The sequence below is a fragment of the Marmota flaviventris genome, chromosome 4 (genome assembly GCF_047511675.1).
Source record: "Marmota flaviventris isolate mMarFla1 chromosome 4, mMarFla1.hap1, whole genome shotgun sequence".
NCBI classification, from domain to species: Eukaryota; Metazoa; Chordata; class Mammalia; order Rodentia; family Sciuridae; genus Marmota; species Marmota flaviventris.
This window is the reverse complement of record NC_092501.1, coordinates 25,532,432-25,552,903: the sequence shown is the minus strand read 5'-3', so window position 1 is coordinate 25,552,903 and position 20,472 is coordinate 25,532,432. Positions and strand designations below refer to the sequence as shown.

The window sequence follows — 20,472 nt, the reverse complement described above, 5'->3', positions numbered from 1 at the left end:
GTTTGTGGCTAAATGCAGACTTCCTTCTGCTGATGGTTTCCATTTAGTCAGTTTTTCAAGTCTACCAAGTGTCCCTGTCCATTCTGAAGATTTTTTTTTTTAAAGCACTAATTATGCTACTAAAGGGAACCTTTATTGAATTAAATTCTCAGAGTGAAATAATGACTGAATCTCTTCCTCAATTACTTCTCTGTTGAAATTGTGAGAGAAATTTAATGTGGTCCTCAGGGCCCCAAGTCATTTAATGTCCCAGCTCTCTCTTTGAGGCAGCAGTCTCCTGGGATTATCGGGATGCAGGCACTCACAGGGCTCAGCCTGCTTCTGCTGCAGTGCTCTGTGCAGAGCTGCGCTAACCTAAGTTTGGCCTTTGTCACTTACAATGATAAAAGACCAGCTTTGGTCTATGGGATGCAGGGCAGGGTGTGCTTGGACTAGAGGCTTTTGGTTTGTTTAGAACAAACTGTAATTAACATAGGGCACAATATAGTCTTTCAGGAATTAGCTGTCTAAGAGGCAGGACTGGAGCAGAGCCTCTGCTTCCAGGAACAATGCCCATTGGGGATGCTCCGGATGGTCATTCAACAGAGGCCAATTGATTGACTGATGTACCTCTTGCCTTGAAGCTTGGCATGTTTACAGGCACCATAGAAGAAGAGTTAATCCCTGCCAATCCCATTTGGGATCAGTAATTTGAAACAGGAGAAAACAAAATGGGCAACCACCCAGTCTGTTTTATTTCTAAAAGAGGCCCTGCCTGTTGGAGGTAAGAGAATGGAGCTTCTTGTACATGGGGAATTGGGCAGCCTCAGCTGCTTATCCCTTGGTCTCATCCTCAGAGAGGTGTAGCCTCCCCTTAGTTATCTTTTGTCCCAGATTCCTCCAGGATGGGGCCTTTGAGTTGCAAAGCAGAGCCCCTCAGTTTGACATTGTCTGGTTTCCAGGATCATACTGACACCCCTGTCTTTTGTCTTTTTCAGGTTGGGTGGCCCAGACCCCTTGGACTATGTTAGCATGTACAGGAACATGGGGAGCCCTTCTGCCAACATTCCTGAGCATTGGCACTACATCAGCTTTGGCCTGAGTGATCTCTATGGTGACAACAGAGTCCATGAGTGAGTGTATCCCATCAGTCTACCCTCCACCTGCCATTCCTTATCCTTGAGCCTTATTTCTGAGGTTTTCCTGAGTAGGGGTGATAATGTCAATGCTGTGAGGTTGACACTTCTCAGGCGGCACTTCTCTGCTTATATCTATTTGTGCTGTGGTGGTGTAGGCTAGCACCTGAGCACTGCTCCTCTGATGTAGGAAAGTATTGATGATGAGCAAGAGTTCCAAAACCATTAGGTTTTTCCAAGTTTGCTATAGAGTTTGGGCTTTGAGGATAGGCAGCATGGCTCTGACTCAAAACTTGGGCTGATGCCTCTGTTTTCTCACACCCCGACCAGCTTAATATGAAAAATTTTAAACACAAAGCAAAATTGGATTTTGCAACAAGCACTCGTATAGCCACAATCCAGATTCCACCATTAACCTTTTACTGTGTTTGCTTTTTTACAAATATATTTATCTATCCCTTTATCCATCTTATTTACTTTATGTATTTATTTATTTGTTTTCTGTGTTTTTTTGTTTTGTTTTGAGATAAGGTCTTGCTTTGTTTATTCAGGATAGCCTCCAGCTTGTGGGTTCAAGGGATTGTCCCACTTTAGCTTTCTAAGAAGTTGGGACTATAAATGTGTGCCGTAGCACCCAGCTTTACCTACTTCCCTTATATTTGCATAATCTGTGCTTGGATTATCCACAGCATGTGTTTTCTCCTGGTCTGTTTCCAGTTGCTGCCTTGCACACTTCTACATTGTACCTACCACCCTTCTTTCCCTTTATAATCAATTAATTTGTGTTTAGAGAAAGCAAACACATTTCATTTTAATTCCAAGGTAAATATAATCAAGTTAGTATTATGTTCTCTAAAATAACAGCTGTAATTGGAATCATTATAAAAAGTAACAATACAGTCAGGTGTAGTGGCACACACCTGTAATCCTTCACTTTGGAGGATTATGCAGGAAGATTGCAGGTTCAAGGCCAGCCTGAGCAATTTAGTGACACCATCTCTCAAGATAAAAAAATAAAAATAAAAAAGGCTGGGGATATAGCTCAATGGTGGCTACTGGGTTCAATCCTCAGTATTAAAAAAAAAGATAACATTTATTAAGTACTGTGATTAGGGGCTAGCTATTCTTTTTTTTTAAAGAGAGAGAGAGAGGGAGAGAGAGAGAGAGAGAATTTTAATATTTATTTTTTAGTTTTTGGCGGACATAACATCTTTGTTTGTATGTGGTGCTGAGGATTGAACCTGGGCCGCACACGTGCCAGGCGAGCGCACTACCGCTTGAGCCACATCCCCAGCCCGGCTAGCTATTCTTCTAGTGACTTTATATGTTACTATTGAATTTAATTTTCACATTAACACTATAAAACTGATAGATGGTTTGCACATAAAGAAACTGAGACACAAAGAAGTTCTTTTAACTGGAAGAGCCAGGACTTGAATGCAGGTGGTCTTGCTCTAGAATCCATATCTTTGTTTTTTCTTTTTCTTTCTTTCTTTCTTTTTGTGAAGCTGGGGATCAAACCCATGGTCTTGCACATAGTAGGCAAGTGTGTGACCACTGAGCTACTTCCCTAGCCCTGAGAGTCCATATACTCTTCCCGCTGCCACTACCCCTAGTATTGAAGATTGAACCCAGGGGTGCTTTACCACTAAGCCATATCCCAACCCTTTTTATTTTTATTTTTTAATTTTGAGACAGTATTTTACCAAATTGCTGAGCTGCCCTCAAACTTGTTATCCTCCTACCTTAGCCTCCCAATTTGCTGGGATTGCAAGCATGTTTTACTGTATCTGGCTATTGTCTCTCTCTCATAGATGGAGAAACTGACTCTCTCTCAAAGTCTGAGCTTATAACCACTGGGCTATACCAACTCTGACTATAGGCCTAACCCTGTTATTAAGCTCAGAGGCCCAGGCCTCATCTCCTACTGATTACATGTTGGGAGCAACATCTGGGTCTACCTTTTCAGCTTTCCAATGGATCCTTTGTAGTATCAGCAAAAGGCTTTGGGAACAGGGACTTAATCATCCCCAAATGGGAACCCTGCATTACAATATTAATAATGGAGATAGAATAGTAAATAGGTGTGGTAAATAAAGAAACCATGCTGGATTTTAATTTATATTTTTAATAAGAATCTACAGAGACTTATTTAGTGTAGCTGGCCTGTACCTTTTTTTTTTTTGGGTACTGGGGATTGAACTCAGGGGCACTTAACCATGGAACCACATCCCCAGCCCTATTTTGAATTTTATTTAGAGACAGGGTCTCACTTAGTTACTTAGTGATTTGCTTTTGCTGAGGCTGGCTTTGAACTTTTGATCCTCCTTTCTCAGCCTCCCAAGCTGCTGAGATTACAGGCATGCACCACTGCATCCAGCGCCTGTACCTTTTGTTGACAGATTTATTGTAGTTAGAATACTATTTCCTACATAGCTTAAAGATTCTTCCAGTCTACTTGCTTATTAGGTACTTGCCTAAGCCCCCCAAAACATGCTAAATGTAATAGAGAAATGTCCATATTTTGGTAGGGACAACCTCTGAATTTGAAATAGGCTCTTCCTTACTGTTTTTCCTATTTTAATACTACTCCCTTAGATGTATATAATTTCCTTATGATGAAGTTCTCTGATACGCGTATGTCATTTATGATAAGAGTGAGCTCTATTTTTCAAGCCTAGTATTTTTTAGCATTACATCTGCCATTAGAAGGAAATGGAAGGAATGTCCTCAGATATTTACCTAGTTCCATTCTATGCTGTCAAAAGTGCCTTTATAATTGCCTTGTGCTGGTATGACTGGTTTCTTCTTGAAAATGCTAAATTTCTTGAAGAATGATTTGCTTTTCCAAACACTGCATGTGATGAGATCTCTTTAAAGTGGGTTAATGAAGGGGGAGAAATGAATTACAGTAGAGGGGGTAGAGAGAGAAGAGGGGAGGGGAGGGGAGGGGAGGGGGGATAGTAGAGGATAGGAAAGGCAGCAGAATACAACAGACACTAGTATGGCAATATGTAAATCAATGGATGTGTAACTGATGTGATTCTGCAATCTGTATACGGGGTAAAAATGGGAGTTCATAACCCACTTGAATCAAAGTGTGAAATATGATATATCAAGAACTATGTAATGTTTTGAACAACCAACAATAAAAATTAAAAAAAAAAGGAAAAAAAAAGAAAAGAACTTTATCAATTTTAACATAAAAATTTTATATTTAGAAGCCATAAAAAAATAAAGTGGGTTAATGAAGCCAGGCATGGTGATGAACACCTCTAATCTCAGAGATTTGGAAGGCTGAGGCAGAAGAATCCCAAATTTAAGACCAGCCTGAGCAATTTAGCTATACACTGTCTCAAAATAAAGAATAAAAAAAGGACTGGGGTGTAATTTTTGTGGTAAAGTGCCTCTGTTTTCAAACCCCAGTATCAAAAAAGAAAAAAAGATACTGAATTCTCATTTAATATAGTACTTGAAGCTGAGGTCAGAAAGGTATTCTGCTACCCAGTATAGGGGATAAGAGGTGCTGGATTGGAGTTATGACACTAGGATCTCTGACAACAACGTTCTTCTTCTATTGTCTTTTGTTTTCTCATTTAACAACAACAACAAAAAAATGTTGGGGGGGAAGTGTTAGGTCATTTTTTCAGCAAATATTCATCAAGCACCTATTTTGTGTCAGACAAAGAGCATCATAATAGATGTCTTATGGATAAAATAGCAAGATATAACTCCTGTCTCAAGGTGCTCACATTCTAGAGGAGAGGGAAATATAGAGATGGCTATTAATAAATGCTTAAATTCATAGGTGTAGAACTTGATCTGGGAGCACAGTGGAGGGAGTGACTTTTAATCAGGCCACTGTGTTGGAAGAGGCTTCATGGTAGAGGTGGAAGAGGAACCTTGCAGGAAGGCCTGGAATGTGATCTGCAGCCTTTCCTTTCAGGGTACCAATACTGTTAGGACTGCAAAATCTACCTGTTTTCAAAAATTCTAGTGCCACCATCACAGTTTTGCTACCTGTTACTTTTTATGCTGCTTTTAAATTGTCCTCTCCTTTTTTTTTTTAAACTGATATAAATATATTTTCACTTTTATTTTTTTATTATTGCAGTAGTGGGAATTGAACCCAGGAGTGCTACCACTGAGCTATATCCTCAGCCATCTATTTATTTATTTGTTTGTTTGATTGTTTTTGTGGTGCTGGGGATTGAACCCAGGACCTTGTGCATGTGAGGCAAGCACTCTATCAATGGAGCCATATCCCCAGCCCAATCCTCAACCCTTTAAAAACATTTTTTTTTTTTTTAATTTTATTTTGAGACAGGTTCTAGCTAAGTTGTCCAGGTTGGCCTCAAATTTGCAGTTCTCTTGCCTCAGCCTCCCAAGTTGCTGGGATTACAGGGATGCCTCACCACACCCAGCCCTTTTTTTTAACTGACATAAATATACCTCTTTTTAAAAAATTTTTACTTTTTCCATATTTTCCATTAGTACATTGTAATTATACATAATATTAGGATTCATTTTTACCAGATATACCTTTTTTAAAAAAAATATTTGGGCTGGGGCTATAGATGGACACAATATCTTTATTTTATTTATTTATTTTTATGTGGTACCAGGGCCTCATATGTGCTAGGCAAGTGCTCTACCACTGAGCTACAGTGCCAGCCCCTCAGATAGACTTTTAAAAGTTAAATTGTGCTGGATGTGGTAGCGCACGCCTATAATCCCAGTAATGCAGGAGGATCACAAGTTGAGGCCAGCCTCAGTGACTTAGTGAGGCCCTATCTCAAAGTAAAAAATATGGGGAGCTGGGGATGTGGCTCAGTTGGCAAGCACCCCTGGGTTCAATTCCTGGTATCAAAAATAAATAAAGTTAAATTGCTACCCTGTGTGAAAATTAATATCACTTCCTGTAATTTAAGGTAATTATGGAAATAAACACAATGAAAACAAAGCAACATTTTAAAATCATAGCTTAATTCTGCCTGTTGCAGAAGGTTCTAAGCCAGATTTCTGTTTATTCAAGAGATTAGCAAGTATGGGAAAGGTGTTAAAAAGACATCCTAGGGCTGGGGTTGTGTCTCAGAGGTGGAGTGCTCGCCTAGCATGTGTGAGGCCCTGGGTTCAATCCTTAGCACCACATAAAAATAAAACAAAGGTGTTGTGTCCACCTACATCTAAAAAATATAATAATAATATTTTTTAAAAAAGACATTCTAGCTGGTGCACCATAGTACAGTGGTGCACGCCTGTAATCCCAGTGGCTCAGGAGGCTGAGGCATGAGGATTGCGAGTTCAAAAGCAGCCTCAGCAAAAACAAGGTGTTAAACAACTCAGTGAGACCCTGTCTCTAAATAAAATTCAAAATAGGCTGGTAAAGTGGCTCAGTGGTCAAGTGCCCCCAAGTTTAATCCCTGGTACCTACCCCTGCAAAAGAAAAGATATTTGGACACCAAATAGAGATCTCCTCCATAGGATCAGAAAAGTTGAAAGATAACCGAAAAAGGAACTTTTTACTTTGTAAATTGATCTAAGTATTATTTGTTGTCATAGACAAGTTCCACACTTTGGATACATTGATCTCGTCTATCTTCCTTAATTGTACACTTGAGAAAAGTATAGTAGCTTGCCAAAGGACATAGGCTGATTAATGAGAAATTCAGATCAAAATAGGTTTTCCTCAAATCCCCACTGTTCTGTGTTATCTCTTGTGATTGGGAGATAGAAAGGAATGGGACATTGATTTTCTTTCTTTTTTTTTTTTAACATCTAATTTTTTTTAGTTGTAGATGGACATGTACCTTTTTTTTTTTTTTTTGAGAGAGAGAGAGAGAATTTTTTAATATTTATTTTTTAGTTTTCGGCAGACACAAGATCTTTCTTTGTATGTGGTGCTGAGGATCGAACCTGGGCCGCAAGCATGCCAGGTGAGCGTGCTACCGCTTGAGCCACATCTCCAGCCCTGGAAACGTATTTATTTTTTAATTTTTATGTGGTGCTGAGGATTGAACACAGTGCCTCACACATGCTAGGCAAGTGCTCTACCACTGAGCCATAATCCTAGCCCCACTGTTTTTCTTTAATAATATAAGCATGCCTTTTTTTTTTTTCTTTCCAAATAAATTTTTGCTATCATCCAGGCTCTTTTTTTTTTTTGGTTGTACTGCAGGATAAACCCAGGGGTGCTCTACAACTGAGCTATATCCCCAGACTTGTTTTTAAATTTATTTTCTGTTTGGCATTGGAGATTGAACCCAGGGGTACTTCACCACTGAGCCACACCCCCAGCCCTTTTTTATATTTTATTTAGAGATAGAGTCTAAGTTGCTTAGGGCCTCACTAAGTTGCTGAGGCTGGCTTTGAATTTGTGATCCTCCTATCTTAGCCTCCCAAGTCACTGGGATTACAGGCATGTGCCACCATGCCTGGCCCCTAGCCCTTTATTTTGAGATGGGGTCTCACCAAGTTACCGAGGCTGACCTCAAACTTTCAATCATCCTGCCTCAGGCTTCCCAAGTTGTGGAGTATACCGAGGTATACCCACTATACTCAGCTAGTGCTAAATTCTCTCTGTATATATCATTTTATGTTTCCTCATAATAATTCTTACATGGGAAATTCTTATTACCTCTTGCCTATAGATAGATCAATTCAGAGAAGCTGTTGTACAGCTAGTAAATAAAAAGCCAGGTCTGGTGATCCCAAAGCAAGGTTTCTTAGTTACGATACCATGTTGCCTTTCCATTTTACTCAGTTAATAGCATCCTCCTAGTAGGATCTTTCTTTTTTTTTCACAGCTTATTGAGCGTAGAAAGGCCAGAAGGTTTGCATTTTTTTTCCTCTGCATTTTTTCTTGCTCAGGAAAGAGGTCCTGGTAATCCTAGGAAGGGTGAAGAGCAAACTGATTATGAGCTGTGGCTTGGCTGTTTCCATTCAGGCTCTTTCCCTTTGCTCATTCACTAAAGGAAACAGGGCAAGAGAGCACTTGGTTGGATCAAAAAGAGCCTTTTGGTTAGGCTCTGTGGCACACTTATGTAATCCCAATGATTGGGGTGGCTGAGGCAGGAGGATCTCAAGTTCAAGGCCAGCCTCGGCAACTTATCAAGACCTTGTCTCAAAAAATAAAAAAGGACTGGGGATGTAGCTTAGTGGTTAAGCACCCCTGGGTTCAAGTCCCAGTACCAAAAAAAAAAAAAAAAAAAAAAAAAAAAATTAAGTTAAATTATTTATTTACTTATTCATTTATATACTAGGGATTATAAATTATTATTATTTTTTTGAGTACTGAGGATCCTACCCAGGACCTCACACATGTAGGTACATACTCTACCACTGAGCTCTATTCCCAGGAGTGCTATAAATTTATTTTTTGACTCATATATAAAAATTATAATATATGGTATACATTATATATTGTGTAGTGTTTAAATCAGGTTAAATATATCTATCTTCTCAGGCATTTATCATTTCTTTATGGTGAAAACATTCAAAATCCTTTCTTGTAGCTTTCTGAAATATATATTACAAATCACCCTAGTATATAGTGGCACACGGAACTTTTTGCTTTTATCTAACTACAACTTGGATCCCACTGATTAACCCTATCCCCGTCCTTTCCCCAGCTGTTCTTCCAGGCCTGGGTAACCACCCTTCTGCTTTTAACTTCTTTGAGTGGATCAGGTCTGGAAGAGGCTATTTCTGAAGTTAGAGAGATGGCACAGGTTCTGGCTCAGGGTAGCCATAGGGAAGAGCAGATGGCTTTTCTAGGAAGCCAGAGGCTACCCACAACTGATTTCAGTGCTTTACTGACCTGACCAAGTCCTTCAACTTGGTAGATGCCAGACAGCTGAGCCTCAGCTGCCAAGTGCTCGTTGGAAGCCTGCAGTTCTGGCCTTTCCTTTATGGCCAGGCAGCTGTGGATAGAATATGGGGATTCATGGGGATGCAAAAGAGATGGCTTCAGTGCCCTTCTCTGTGGATTTCTGGCTGCCCTTGCTATAGCCAGTAGCTCTGACTGGACAAAAACCGTACAGGGCCCCTAATCAAGGCACAGGAGACTGGCTAATTGGAAAGTGTGTTTGTGAATTCAGGCTGACTTCCCTGGTGGGATTCCACTGGAGCAGGTCATCTGTTGTACAAATCAGGGTAGTTCCAAAGACAGTCTTTTTTTGTGGAGTTGGCCCAAATGCTGCACATGGGTAAAGGCCACACCTGACCACCATATGAGATCTAGGCCCTGTCCCACAAATACTGCCTTGTTGGTATGCATGCCCAATGGAGTTTGAAGTTGTTCTGAGTCTCTTGGGGTCTGGAACTGCTGCTGGCCAGCTTACTATGGCTGCTTCCATTCTGTTGGTGGAGATTCTCCTTTTCCCTTCCTGTTCTTCCTAGCTGGGCTCTGCACTACATAAGTTATTTATTAAAACACTGGACAGAGATTAACTTTTTTACTTGTTTAGTGTGGCCTTGGTCCCTTACAGTTGAGAAATGCTAATTTTCCCTACTCGAAGTTTCGTTTGTAGGAACTTTTTAACATACTATTTCATCCCCTAGGGTTTCCAATAGAAATTCTGCTTTTACCATAAATATCTATTTGAGAGCTTGGCTTGTCCGTCCTCCCTCCCTCCCTCCCTCCGTTCCCCCCCCCCCTCTATTTTTTGGTGGGGGGGATGTACTGAAGATTGAACCCAGAAGTGTTTAACCACTGAACCACATCCCCAGCCCCTTTTATTTTTTATTTTGAGACAGAGTCTCACTAAATTGCTAAAGCTGGTCTTGAACTTGCAATCCTCCTGCCTCAGCCTCCTGAGTCACTGGGATTACAAGCATGCACCATAGTACCCCACAGATCTTTCCTCTCTTTGGGCCTGTGGTTTCCTCCCAGCTCTCACTGGAGCACCTTACTAAGCCACCTGCAGATGTCAGGTCCCAGTGTTTCCTGGCTGGGTTCATCAAGCTCGAGAAGCCTTGGTCCCTCTGCCTTTCTGCTCAGAGGTGTTTAGTTTCAGGATGACTTTATGAAATACTGGTGTTCTCTGCTAAGGACATGGATCTGGGCCACATAAAAAGAGTAGGATACTGTTGATCTTAGCCCAGAAGGGGTAGAGGCTAGCAGGGTCCCTAAAGCTCTCCCTGATGCCAAAGCTACCACTCTGGGTTGGATTTCAGCCCCTAGATCTTTGAATTTAAAATGTTAAGGAGAATTCATTTTTTTTCATAGCCACAGGAAGACCTAAGATATTGTGGGGGCTCTGGCAGATCTGTGTGGGTGGTGACTTCATCCTTTATAAAACATTTCATTTGCAGCATGAATTTTCTTATCCTTTTGGATTCCAAATTCTCCAATATAAAGACCCTCAGTGCTAAGGGACAGTTAGAAAGAGTCTCTAGTGGGCTTAGTCTGAATCACTTAAGAAAAAGTCCAAGAGGCCTAGGATTAGGGAGTGAATGCCAGGCCAGAGTAGTGTCAGAGAAATTTCTTTTTCCTCCTTGAAGAGATTTGGAAGCATTTATGGGCTTCCCATGATCTAATCTTTCAATCCCAGGATTTTTCCCAGTTTGACCCACCTTTCTGGGCTCCCATTTTCTAGGTCATGACTTTTTCTACATTGATTGGTGGGTGACCTTCATACCTACCACATTCAGAGTCTGGGCTCGCCAGAATCTTCCTTTTCCAGCATTCTGATTCAGAAGTCCCAACTCTAGCCTTTGCCCTTTGATTCCTAAATACATTCCTGTGTCCTGCCTCTGAGGTATCTAATTCTACTTCATTTTCTATTTCAGGACCTCAGCTCTAATCTCTGAATCTGTTCTCTCTGACAAGAGCACTCCAGACATTTCTCTCTGAGGGATGATCTCCTCACTCCTCCAAATAACTTTGCAGCTTGCTGGCTTCCCTGCTATCCAGGACAGCAGTACACCCACCAACAAAGCTATGTCGAATCCTTGTACAGGCAGAACAGCAGACAAGATGATGTGTTTGTGTAAGGGTACAGTGGAAAATCTCTCCAAACTACTGACCTTAAAAATCCTAGCATTGGTTTGATGTAGGATGGTGAAGTCCCAGGAAGGAAGAAGACAATGAGGGTTAGGCACTGGGAGCAGCTTTTGGTTTTGCCTGTTTCCCTGGGCTATAGAGAGAAGAAATGGCTATCTTCTCCCGCTTTATGATCTCCAATGCTTCAAGAAACTTAAAACATGTAGTGATAGTGGAACACACAGCCCTTATTTTATACAGGGTACTATTCTAAGAGCTTAAATAAATTAATTAAATTAACTCATTTAATTCTCAGAATAACTATGAAGTAGGATTTATTCTCCTTAATTTTTAGGTAAGATATTAGGGAACATATCCACCCAGTAAGTAAACACTGGAACTGGAATATAAACCCAGGCAATCTGGATTCTCCACCCTCTTCAGAGAGAACACTGGAGAACTCTATTAAAATTATGCACCTAAGTTAAAGTTATCTTGGTTTAGTGTATGATCATAACTGAATAGAATTAACCAGGAACTCTGCGTCGAAGCAAATTTATAGAGAAGACAGTGTCCTGCAGGGTAATAGCAAGATGTTACAAACGGACAGTAGGTGACAGAATCCTGTCATCTCTCAAGTTAAGGCTTCTGCAACCTTAACTGAAGTTATTTTCAAAAAATAGCCAGTAAGCCAGGTGCCATGGTGCATACCTATAATCCCAGCTACTGGGCAGGCTGAGGCAGGAGAATCTCAAGTTTGAGGCCAATCTCGGCAATTTGGCAAGACCCTGTCTTAAAATGAAAAATAAAAGGCCTGGGGATGTAGCTTGGTGGTATACCCTTGGGTTCAATCCTCAATTTAAAAAAAAAAAGTTATCAGTAAAATTTACAATTTTTTTGTTTTTGTTTTTGATTTTGATTTTTTTGTGATCCCGGGAGTGGAACCCAGGGCCTCATGTATGCAAGCCAAGTGGTCTACCACTGAGCTGTACCTACCTGCAGCTCTTTAAAAGTGCAAGGGTGATTTTTTGCTGGCTTTAATGACAGGTTCACATGATCATGCTTCTTGTGGTCAGGAATGTGCCCAGAATTCCAGTAGCCAGGAACATATCTTGGCTAGGATTTGCGGGGCATCAGGTCATTCTCTCTCAGGCCAGGTATAGACATAGGGAACTTTTCCAGGCTGGAGTATGTCATAAACTTCTAGCTAATTAGGTGTCTGCTGTGCCAATCTGGGAAGAATTTTTTTTTTTTTTTAATATTTTTTTTTTTTTAGATTTCGGCGGATACAACATCTTTGTTTATATGTGGTGCTGAGGATCGAACCCGGGCCGCACGCATGCCAGGCAAGCGCGCTACCGCTTGAGCCACATCCCCAGCCCCAAGAATTTTTAACCTTACATAAAAACACCCAGGAGAGGATATTTTTTTCCTTTGTTCTTTTTTTTCCTAATTGTTGATGGACCTTTATTTTATTTATTTATATGTTGTTCTGAGGATCGAAACCAGTGCCTCATTCATGCTAGGCAAGTACTCTACCACTGAGCTACCTCAGCCCTTCCTTTGTTCTTATATCAATGCTGATGGTAATTTGTGTGTGTGTGTTGCTGGGGATTGAACCAAGGGCCTTGTGCATGCAAGACAAACACTCTGCCAATTGAGCTATACCCACAGCACCCCCCATCTTATTTTCTTGCATTTTAATTCCTGTTTTGTTTTTGTTTTCGGTGGTGCTGGGGATCAAACCCAGGGCCTCATGCATGCTAAGGCAAGTGCTATACTGCTAAGACACATCCCCAGCTTCCTTGCATTTTAATTCCTTTAACATTTTATTTTTAATTCATATTTTTATTTTGGTACTGGTAATTGAACCCAGGAGTGCTTTACCACTGAGCTACATCCCAGCCTGTTTCTAATTTTATTTTGAGACAGGGTCTCACTAAGTTGCTGAGACCGATCTCAAATTTGCAATTCTCCTGCTTCAAACTCCTGGGTGGCTGGGATTATAGGTGTGTGCCACTGCACCCAGTTTAACAATTTATTTTTAAAAGCAGTTTTAGATTTATAAAAAATTGAATAGATAGGTTAGGAATGTAGCTAGAGCACGTGATTAGCATGTATGAGACCCTGGGTTTGAACCTGAGCACTAACCAAAAAAAAAAAAAAAAAAATTCTCTTTTGAGAATATGATACAGAGTTCCTATGTATCTTCCTCTCTTCTCTGCTGATAGTTTCCTGTTTTAACATTTTGTATTACTGTGATACATTTGGAAACAATATTGATACATTATTATTGACTAAACTCCATAGTTTACATTAGGGTTCTCTGTGTTGTGCAGTTTTTTAGGTTTTGACAAATGCATGTCAAGTATCTACTCTCATAGTACCATACATAATAGTTTTATGATCTCTGAAAGTTCTCAGTGCTTATTCATCCTCCCTAAGCCCCAGAAACCATTAAGTATTTTTTATTGTCTTTGCAGTTTTGCCTTTTCCAAAATGTCATATTGTTGGAATCATATGGCATGTAGCCTTCTCAGAATGACTGCTTTCACTAAGCAGTGTGCATTTAAAGTTCCTCCATACATATTTGTATCTTGAGAGCTCACTTCCTTTTATCATTAAATAATATTCTATTGTGTGGATGTACCTCAGTTTATTATTTATTTGATATTGGGTATTAAACCCAGGAGTGTTTAACCATTGAGCCACATCCCCACCCCTTTTTATATTTTATTTTGAGACAAGGTCTTGCTAAGTGGTTTAGGGCTTTGCTGAGTTGATGAGGCTGGCTTTGAACTTCTGATTCTCCTTCCTCAGCCTCTGGAGTCTCTGGGATCTAATGACGTGTGCTATTGAGCATCTTTTTGTGTGCTCTACTATCATCTCTGTGTTTGTGTGTGTTAGACTGGTAGTTGAACCCCCAGGGGAGCTCTACCATTGAGCTGTATCCCCAGCCCTTTTCATTTTTTAAATTTTGAGATAGAGTTTCACTAAATTGCCCAGGTTGGCCTTGAATTTGCAGCCCTCTTCCTTAACCTCCTGAGTTGCTGGGATTATAGGCACGCGCCGCTCCACCCAACTGTGTATCTTTTGTGACATCTCTTTGTTTTTGTTCCTACCTTTCTCCCATTTCCCACTCTACCTCTCCGTTTTCTCACATCATGAGTTTAGACAGTGGGATTCAGACAGACTTGTTTGGTCACTTCCCCCACCCTTTCTCTGTAGTTTTATTTTCTCCTTTATCTCTTTAACTCAACTAGAATTCTATTTTGAATAGTATGATTACATTGTTTTAATTTGTTCTAATTTTATACATGGCAGTAGAATGCATTTTGACACATTGTACACAACTTCTTCCTCCAGCTGAACATGGTATAGAGTCACTCAAGTAGTGTAATCATACATGTATATAGGGTAATAATGTCCATCTCATTCCACCGTCCTTCCCATCCCCTTCCGCTTTGGTCAGTTCTTAAGCCGTTAAGTAAGTCAGTTCTCCTGAATAGGTGCTGGGCTCACCTCTGAATTTCTCAAACCCAGTTGTAGTTTGTTGTGTGTGTGTTGCTGGGGATTGAACCAAGGGCCTTGTGCATGCAAGATAAACACTCTGCCAATTGAGCTATACCCCCAGCACCCCCTGGATCATGATTTATATATCTTACTTTCCTCCATTGATGTTGTCTTCTGTAAAGTATGGTTGATACTGAGAACTGCAATCATAATCCCAAGGTTTGAAATTGATTGTGTCCATAATATAAACTATATAGAAAAACTGGTGTACAGACTTGTTCACTCAGACCTCATTAGACTTAATGTTGGCTTAAGTGAGAATGAGTGTACTGTATTCCTCTGAGGCCCCAGTGAGACCTCAAATACCCTGTCTTAGTTTAACCAACATGAAGACAAAATCTCTAACTCTTCTAGCCTGACTTTTTCCTTTTATATTCATTATTATTGCCCAACTTCTTCGTTATAAATGTGCCTCTTTAATTTATAAAAACAATGAACCATTTTGCCAAAAATGTTAAATTACAAAAAAAGTTTTGGCAAAAAAAAATTATTTATAATCCTACCACTGTTGGTTTATACTTCTGTTCTTATGCTGATTCTATAAATACTTCATAGTAACTGATGCTGACCCAGGTGTGCATTGGTTTTCTGCTTTGTGTGTCCTAACATCTTCCAAGATTTCCCTGCTACCTGGATAAAACTGTTTTCTAAATTCAGCTTCCCCACTGCAGCTAAAATTTCCAGATTCTGAAACAGTATATGTGTTTGAGAAGATGACCCCTACTGATGGCTATGTTATAGTATATAACATAGCCTCCTTGACTTCTTACCGCAGTGCAGAATGCTCTAAGGAGCATGTGTACTAACTGTGCTGGTTGCCTACTTTTCAGTTAATACCTAGATCTTTTGAATCCAAATCACAATTTCACTGTCATGTGGTCATAATGGTCTTGAGGGTATGTTGTTTCTGTTGTTGTCCCCTTAAAAAGGTCAGGATTGGGTGATTAGTGTCACCTAGAAATAAACACCATGAGCCTTCTTACTTCTTCCTTCCTTGTGTGTGTGAATGAAGAATAGTGACTATCACAGGCTTCATGTATCCGGGTTCACAAAATATTTACAAGCACAAGTGCCCAGAGGTGGTTGAAATCCTTTTCAGGTAATTGTCAGAAGTAAATGGCTTATGAGACTTTCTGTCACACATAGGAAATCAAATAGTGCAGTAATTTCATATGTTTGCAACTGGACTGAACAATGGATCTAAGAGAAAGGGTGGCCTGCTGTCATTTCCTGGTACAGGGTCTACCGGGTGATGGATAGGCAGGCCACATGGTTTCCATCCAGCATTCATCACTGGCCTCTCTTCTTTGGAGGGCCAGACGTCCATTTATTACACAGATTATCAATGTTGGGACATGGTTCTGGGTATGAGGTATGTGTTAATGAATAGCACAAACTTGATCCTGGTCCTCATGGAGCCTTCAGTGTTTTGGTTGAAGATCCTTGAATTGGAAGCATTGTGGGGAGGTGCGCCTGATATAGCTTCAGAACTTTAGGTCATCATGGTGCCTCCCCACCTCCTCTTGTCAAATCAGTGCCTTGAGGCCTGGTGGAAGGTGCTTTGCAATCAGGACTCCTGAGGCTCAGAAATATAGACTGCCTATGTTTGATGCTAGGCTAGCTGCTTTTTGCCAGTGAAGACTTGGGTCCATAGCAGCTTCCCAGAGAGTGTGGTTCCCTGAGCTCCAGGACTTTAAGTAGCACATCAGTTAAAAATAGTGACCCTGGGCTGGAGTTCAGTGGTAGAGTTGCTCAGTGGTAGAGCGCTTGTCTTGCATGTGTGAGGCACTGGGTTCTATTCTCAGCACCACATACAAATAAATGAGTAAAAATAAAGGTCTGTCAACAACTAAAAAAATATGTATATTAACAAAAAAATAGTGACCCTTTCCCTCCTGCTCCCTCCCATGTTATTCAAGCTCCCAGAGTCCCTAGTCATAGAATCACATTTGCCGCAGGAAGGCCAACCAAGGAGATGCTTCTGTTTTTCTAGAACTGATCTTCATGTGATGATACCTGGGGCAGCTTAGAGCTCTGTCTCTGTCCTCATGTCTTTCAGCTTGAGGTCAGGAGCTCACATGCCATGGCTGTGGGGAGAAATAACTGCCGGATAATGGGGCCTGGTCCAGGCTTCCAGTCCCAGAGGAGTGAGCTGGCTCGCTGTACTTTCTGCCTGTGACAGATTTTGCTCCTAAATGTTTCTTAAAGGATTGACTGTCAAGAGGGGGAAAGAAACAGTGAAAACTGACAGGCAACACTATGGCTTGCCCTAACCCCTTCTCCTTACCGCTCTAGCTTTTCCAATATATCAGGTTGCAGACATGCTGGATTCCTGACCTTAGAGCCAGTCTCACAATTTTTCATTCTTGTAACCAGGGCTTTGTAGAAGCATTGCTAATATGGATCCCTAGTTCTGTGCTGGTTTTTTCACCAGGGACAGTGTCTGCAGCATCCCATTTGGTCACTTTTCTGCTCAGAACCATACAATGACTTCTGTTTCACTGAGTAAAAGCCACAGGCCACAGCCTTCAAGGTCTGTTGCCCTCTTCTTTGGTCTTTCTCCTCTGCTGCAGCTCTTCCCTTCCTCACTTTGCTTTCTTCACTATGGCCCCTATCCTGTTCCTCTGAAGTGCTAGGCACTCTTTTGCCTTAGAGACTATGTACTTGCTGTCCCCACACCTGGAAAGCTCTACCTGCAGCTAGCCCCATGCTTCACTAGCTCACCTCTTCAGATCTTTCCTCAAATACCACCTTTCAGTGAAGCCTTCTCTGTCCTCCTTGTTTAAAAGGGGAGCCCTGCTTCTCTCCATGAAGGTTAGGGTTAGGGTACCCAGACAAGTAGAAGTAGGGTGGATAGGGTACATTTTGCAGTTATCAGTAATTGCTTTCTTGAAGTTTTGAATGATATTCAAGGACAAGATGGCAGTCAGGGTTGTCACATCATACAACTCTAGGGGCACTGTTCATTTTATTTTGTGCAGTTGATGCTCCCTGGAGTTCTACAACTCTGGGAGCCCTGGTCATCCAATTGAATGAAGCCCCTAACAGTGAAAAGAGCTAGTGTAAAGATCCTGAGGCAGGAGGGACCTTGAGGTATTTTCGAACAGAAAGAAGGTCAATATAGTAAGAGAGGAAGACAGTGGGGCAAGATGAATTTGCAGAGTTTGAAGGCAATATAAATAATGGGACATTCAATGAAGTTTTTTTTGACTGGTGAGGGAAACAAAGGGATGATGTGGCAAGAGCAGGAATGGGATTTTTAGGAAGCCTTTCCAGTGGTGTGAGACCGCAGTACTAGTATAAGGGAAGGAGAACTGAGTTGAGTGATGATTCTGCTTCTCTAAAAAGGAAACGGCAACAAAATTGGCTCAAAGGAAATGCCATTAAGATATTTGAATGTGACTTTGATAGTAACTAAGGGGGAACCTCATTGCTTTTTAATATTATCTTATCATGCTTGCTGTTTAATGTCTCAGCCAGATTGTCTCTTTGGAGGCAATGGGAATATTATTACCATTTAGTATTCATTGCTCAACTGAGACACGGTGTACCCATGTGTAGCACACACAAAAAGTACAATCCTTGCCCTTGGAAGCTGATATACTAAAAAAAAATTATTTTATTACTCTGTCATGGCCTTCTGGGGTGGCTGGCTTCCCAGAGTACTGGAGGATAGTGGGTGGATCAGGGGCCCCTGGTTAGGTAGCTCCCTTGGCTCTGGGGTCAGTAAGAAGCCCTCAAACTGCATACCTGTGTGTAGAGGGGACCCCACTTCCCCAATTAGACTGTGATCTTGCCTCTGTTGGCTCAGCCTGTCTTTTTTAATTTTAAAAAGATTTTTAAAGATGTTGCTTGAAACTAAAGCCAAGGGAAGCTATCAGAGTTCCCATAGCATGCCACACTGGCTTGGGATCCCCCTGGGACTGAGCCTCTGGTTCTTTGTGGGGACTGAGAGTAGAGGGAAGAACTTACCCCCAGTCTCCACCCAAAGTTGACTGTGAGCTTCCACCACTCTTTAAGAAAGAGTCTGCTGCTCCTAGCATGGATTTTTCTTAAATTTGATGCTTTAGTCTGAGAAGTTCTTTGCTTACTGAAAGCCCAGGACAGAGTTAAGCAGCCAAAGTATTGGGAGCCAGGAGAGTTTGTTTGGCAGGATTCTCAGCTGAATCAGTCCTGAGAGCTACTGTTTTTAAACTTGAGGAATGCTGTGGGAATGCAGTCCTTGGCTCCCAGCAAGGGGTCTTAGGAAAGGGCTACTTGAGTGAGTCAAATGTATTTCATGAATCTGTTTGGACAGGGTTTAGCAGGAAAAAAGCATGTGAGATTCAGAGTTAAAACTCAAAGGTGACTGGCTGCTTCCATTGCAGCCTATTACACTCCCAGCTCGCAGTGTGATCGTAGTCTCCATTGGTGTGTTGTTCTTTCGCTTTTGTTTTTTGCAGTGCTTGTAAATGAACCCAGGACCCTGTGTGCACTGCCCAAGCACTCTACCATTAAACTGTGTCCCCAGCCTTAAACCAATGTGTTCTTTTTTTCCTTTTTTTTTTTAAGATTATACAATGATTTATATAATGGGAAGCTAACTTTTTTTTAGTGCTCTCAAAATATTACCGTATAAACATATTTCAAAATAACTTCACAAAGTTTACTATCCAGTACTGTACTTGTGCTGTCACCAAACATCATTTCCAAATGGTTGATGAAGTATTAGTAATTGTGAATTGTTCAAAGTGAAAGCATTGTCTCTACAAATATTTATTTAGAATTATTTGTTGAATTCCACTGTAATGACTATCGTTATGTGTGGTAGCAGTCAGGAAGAGTTTCAGGTTTGGTTTGAGGGCTTTGGGAGCTATCCCAGACCAGGAAATGGTGTAAAGCTGGCAGATTTCAGGCTGGAAGCACTGGGCCCATTAAGCCTCAGAGCCTGGAAGCTGCAGGCATCTGTAGAAGTTCCCAGGGGACGTGATGAGCAGGGACTTCTAGCAATCAGTAAGAGGAGAGGTGATTAGGCATGCATGCGTGAGCATGCTCACCAGTACCAGACTCTGTGCCATCCCAGAAAGTTTCCCACTGCCCTGCGGGGTGAGTGTCTTCACCCCAGTTGTACAGATGAGGCATCTGGGGCATGTAATGTAAGTTAACTTTCCCCAGGGTCAGCCAGAAGATGGTTAGAGGTGGGATTGGCATCGCCTCAGTCAACCTCCACAGCCTGTATTTGTGGCCATGTTGCTGGCTCTTCTCTAGCCTATTATTGGGCTCCTGGAGAGGTAGAGTTTTACATAATTTCTACCATAAGTCCACCCTGTGACCTCCAACAGGCCAAAGAGGGCCAAGACTGAGACTATCCGATGTCCATCTTCCTTACTGCCCTGTTTCCCTGTTACTGCTGGCAGGCTCACCATTTTGTCCCCACCACTTAGCCCTTACCCTTGGGCAGGCCTCTAGTCCTCCTCATGTCTTCTGCACCATTTTTATTTTTTCATTTCATTGCTTGCTTGATTGATTGATATTTTGCCCAGGCTGACCTCAAACTTCTGGGCTCGAGTGATGCTGCCTCAGCTTCCCTAATAGCTGGGGCATTAGGCATATGCAACTGCACCCAGCTACACAAATATTTTGAATCATACTTTGTTAACTTTTGTGTCACAATTTTTCATGACCATTTGCTTTGGTAAAATCTGCATGGTAGGAAATTTACTTTTTTCACCATTTTTAGTGTATTGTTGAGTGGAATTAAATATAGCTAACCTCATCACCATTCATTTTTGGAACTTTTATATCTTCCTAAACTGAAAC

General features: G+C 41.2%; 1 protein-coding gene across 9 annotated transcripts in view; it reads left to right on the top strand.

Annotated features, from left to right (window-relative positions):
* Sufu (SUFU negative regulator of hedgehog signaling) overlaps positions 1-20,472 on the top strand; it is a 115,403-nt gene that overhangs the window by 3,713 nt on the left and 91,218 nt on the right. For all 9 annotated transcript variants that reach the window (XR_003582000.2, XM_027929965.3, XM_027929961.2 and 6 more), the window contains exon 2: positions 978-1,112. Coding sequence is in view for 8 of the 9 variants with exons in the window: in XM_027929965.3 (XP_027785766.1) it covers positions 978-1,112 (135 nt within the window). In the remaining variant the exon portion in view is untranslated. The remainder of the gene's footprint in view (positions 1-977; positions 1,113-20,472) is intronic.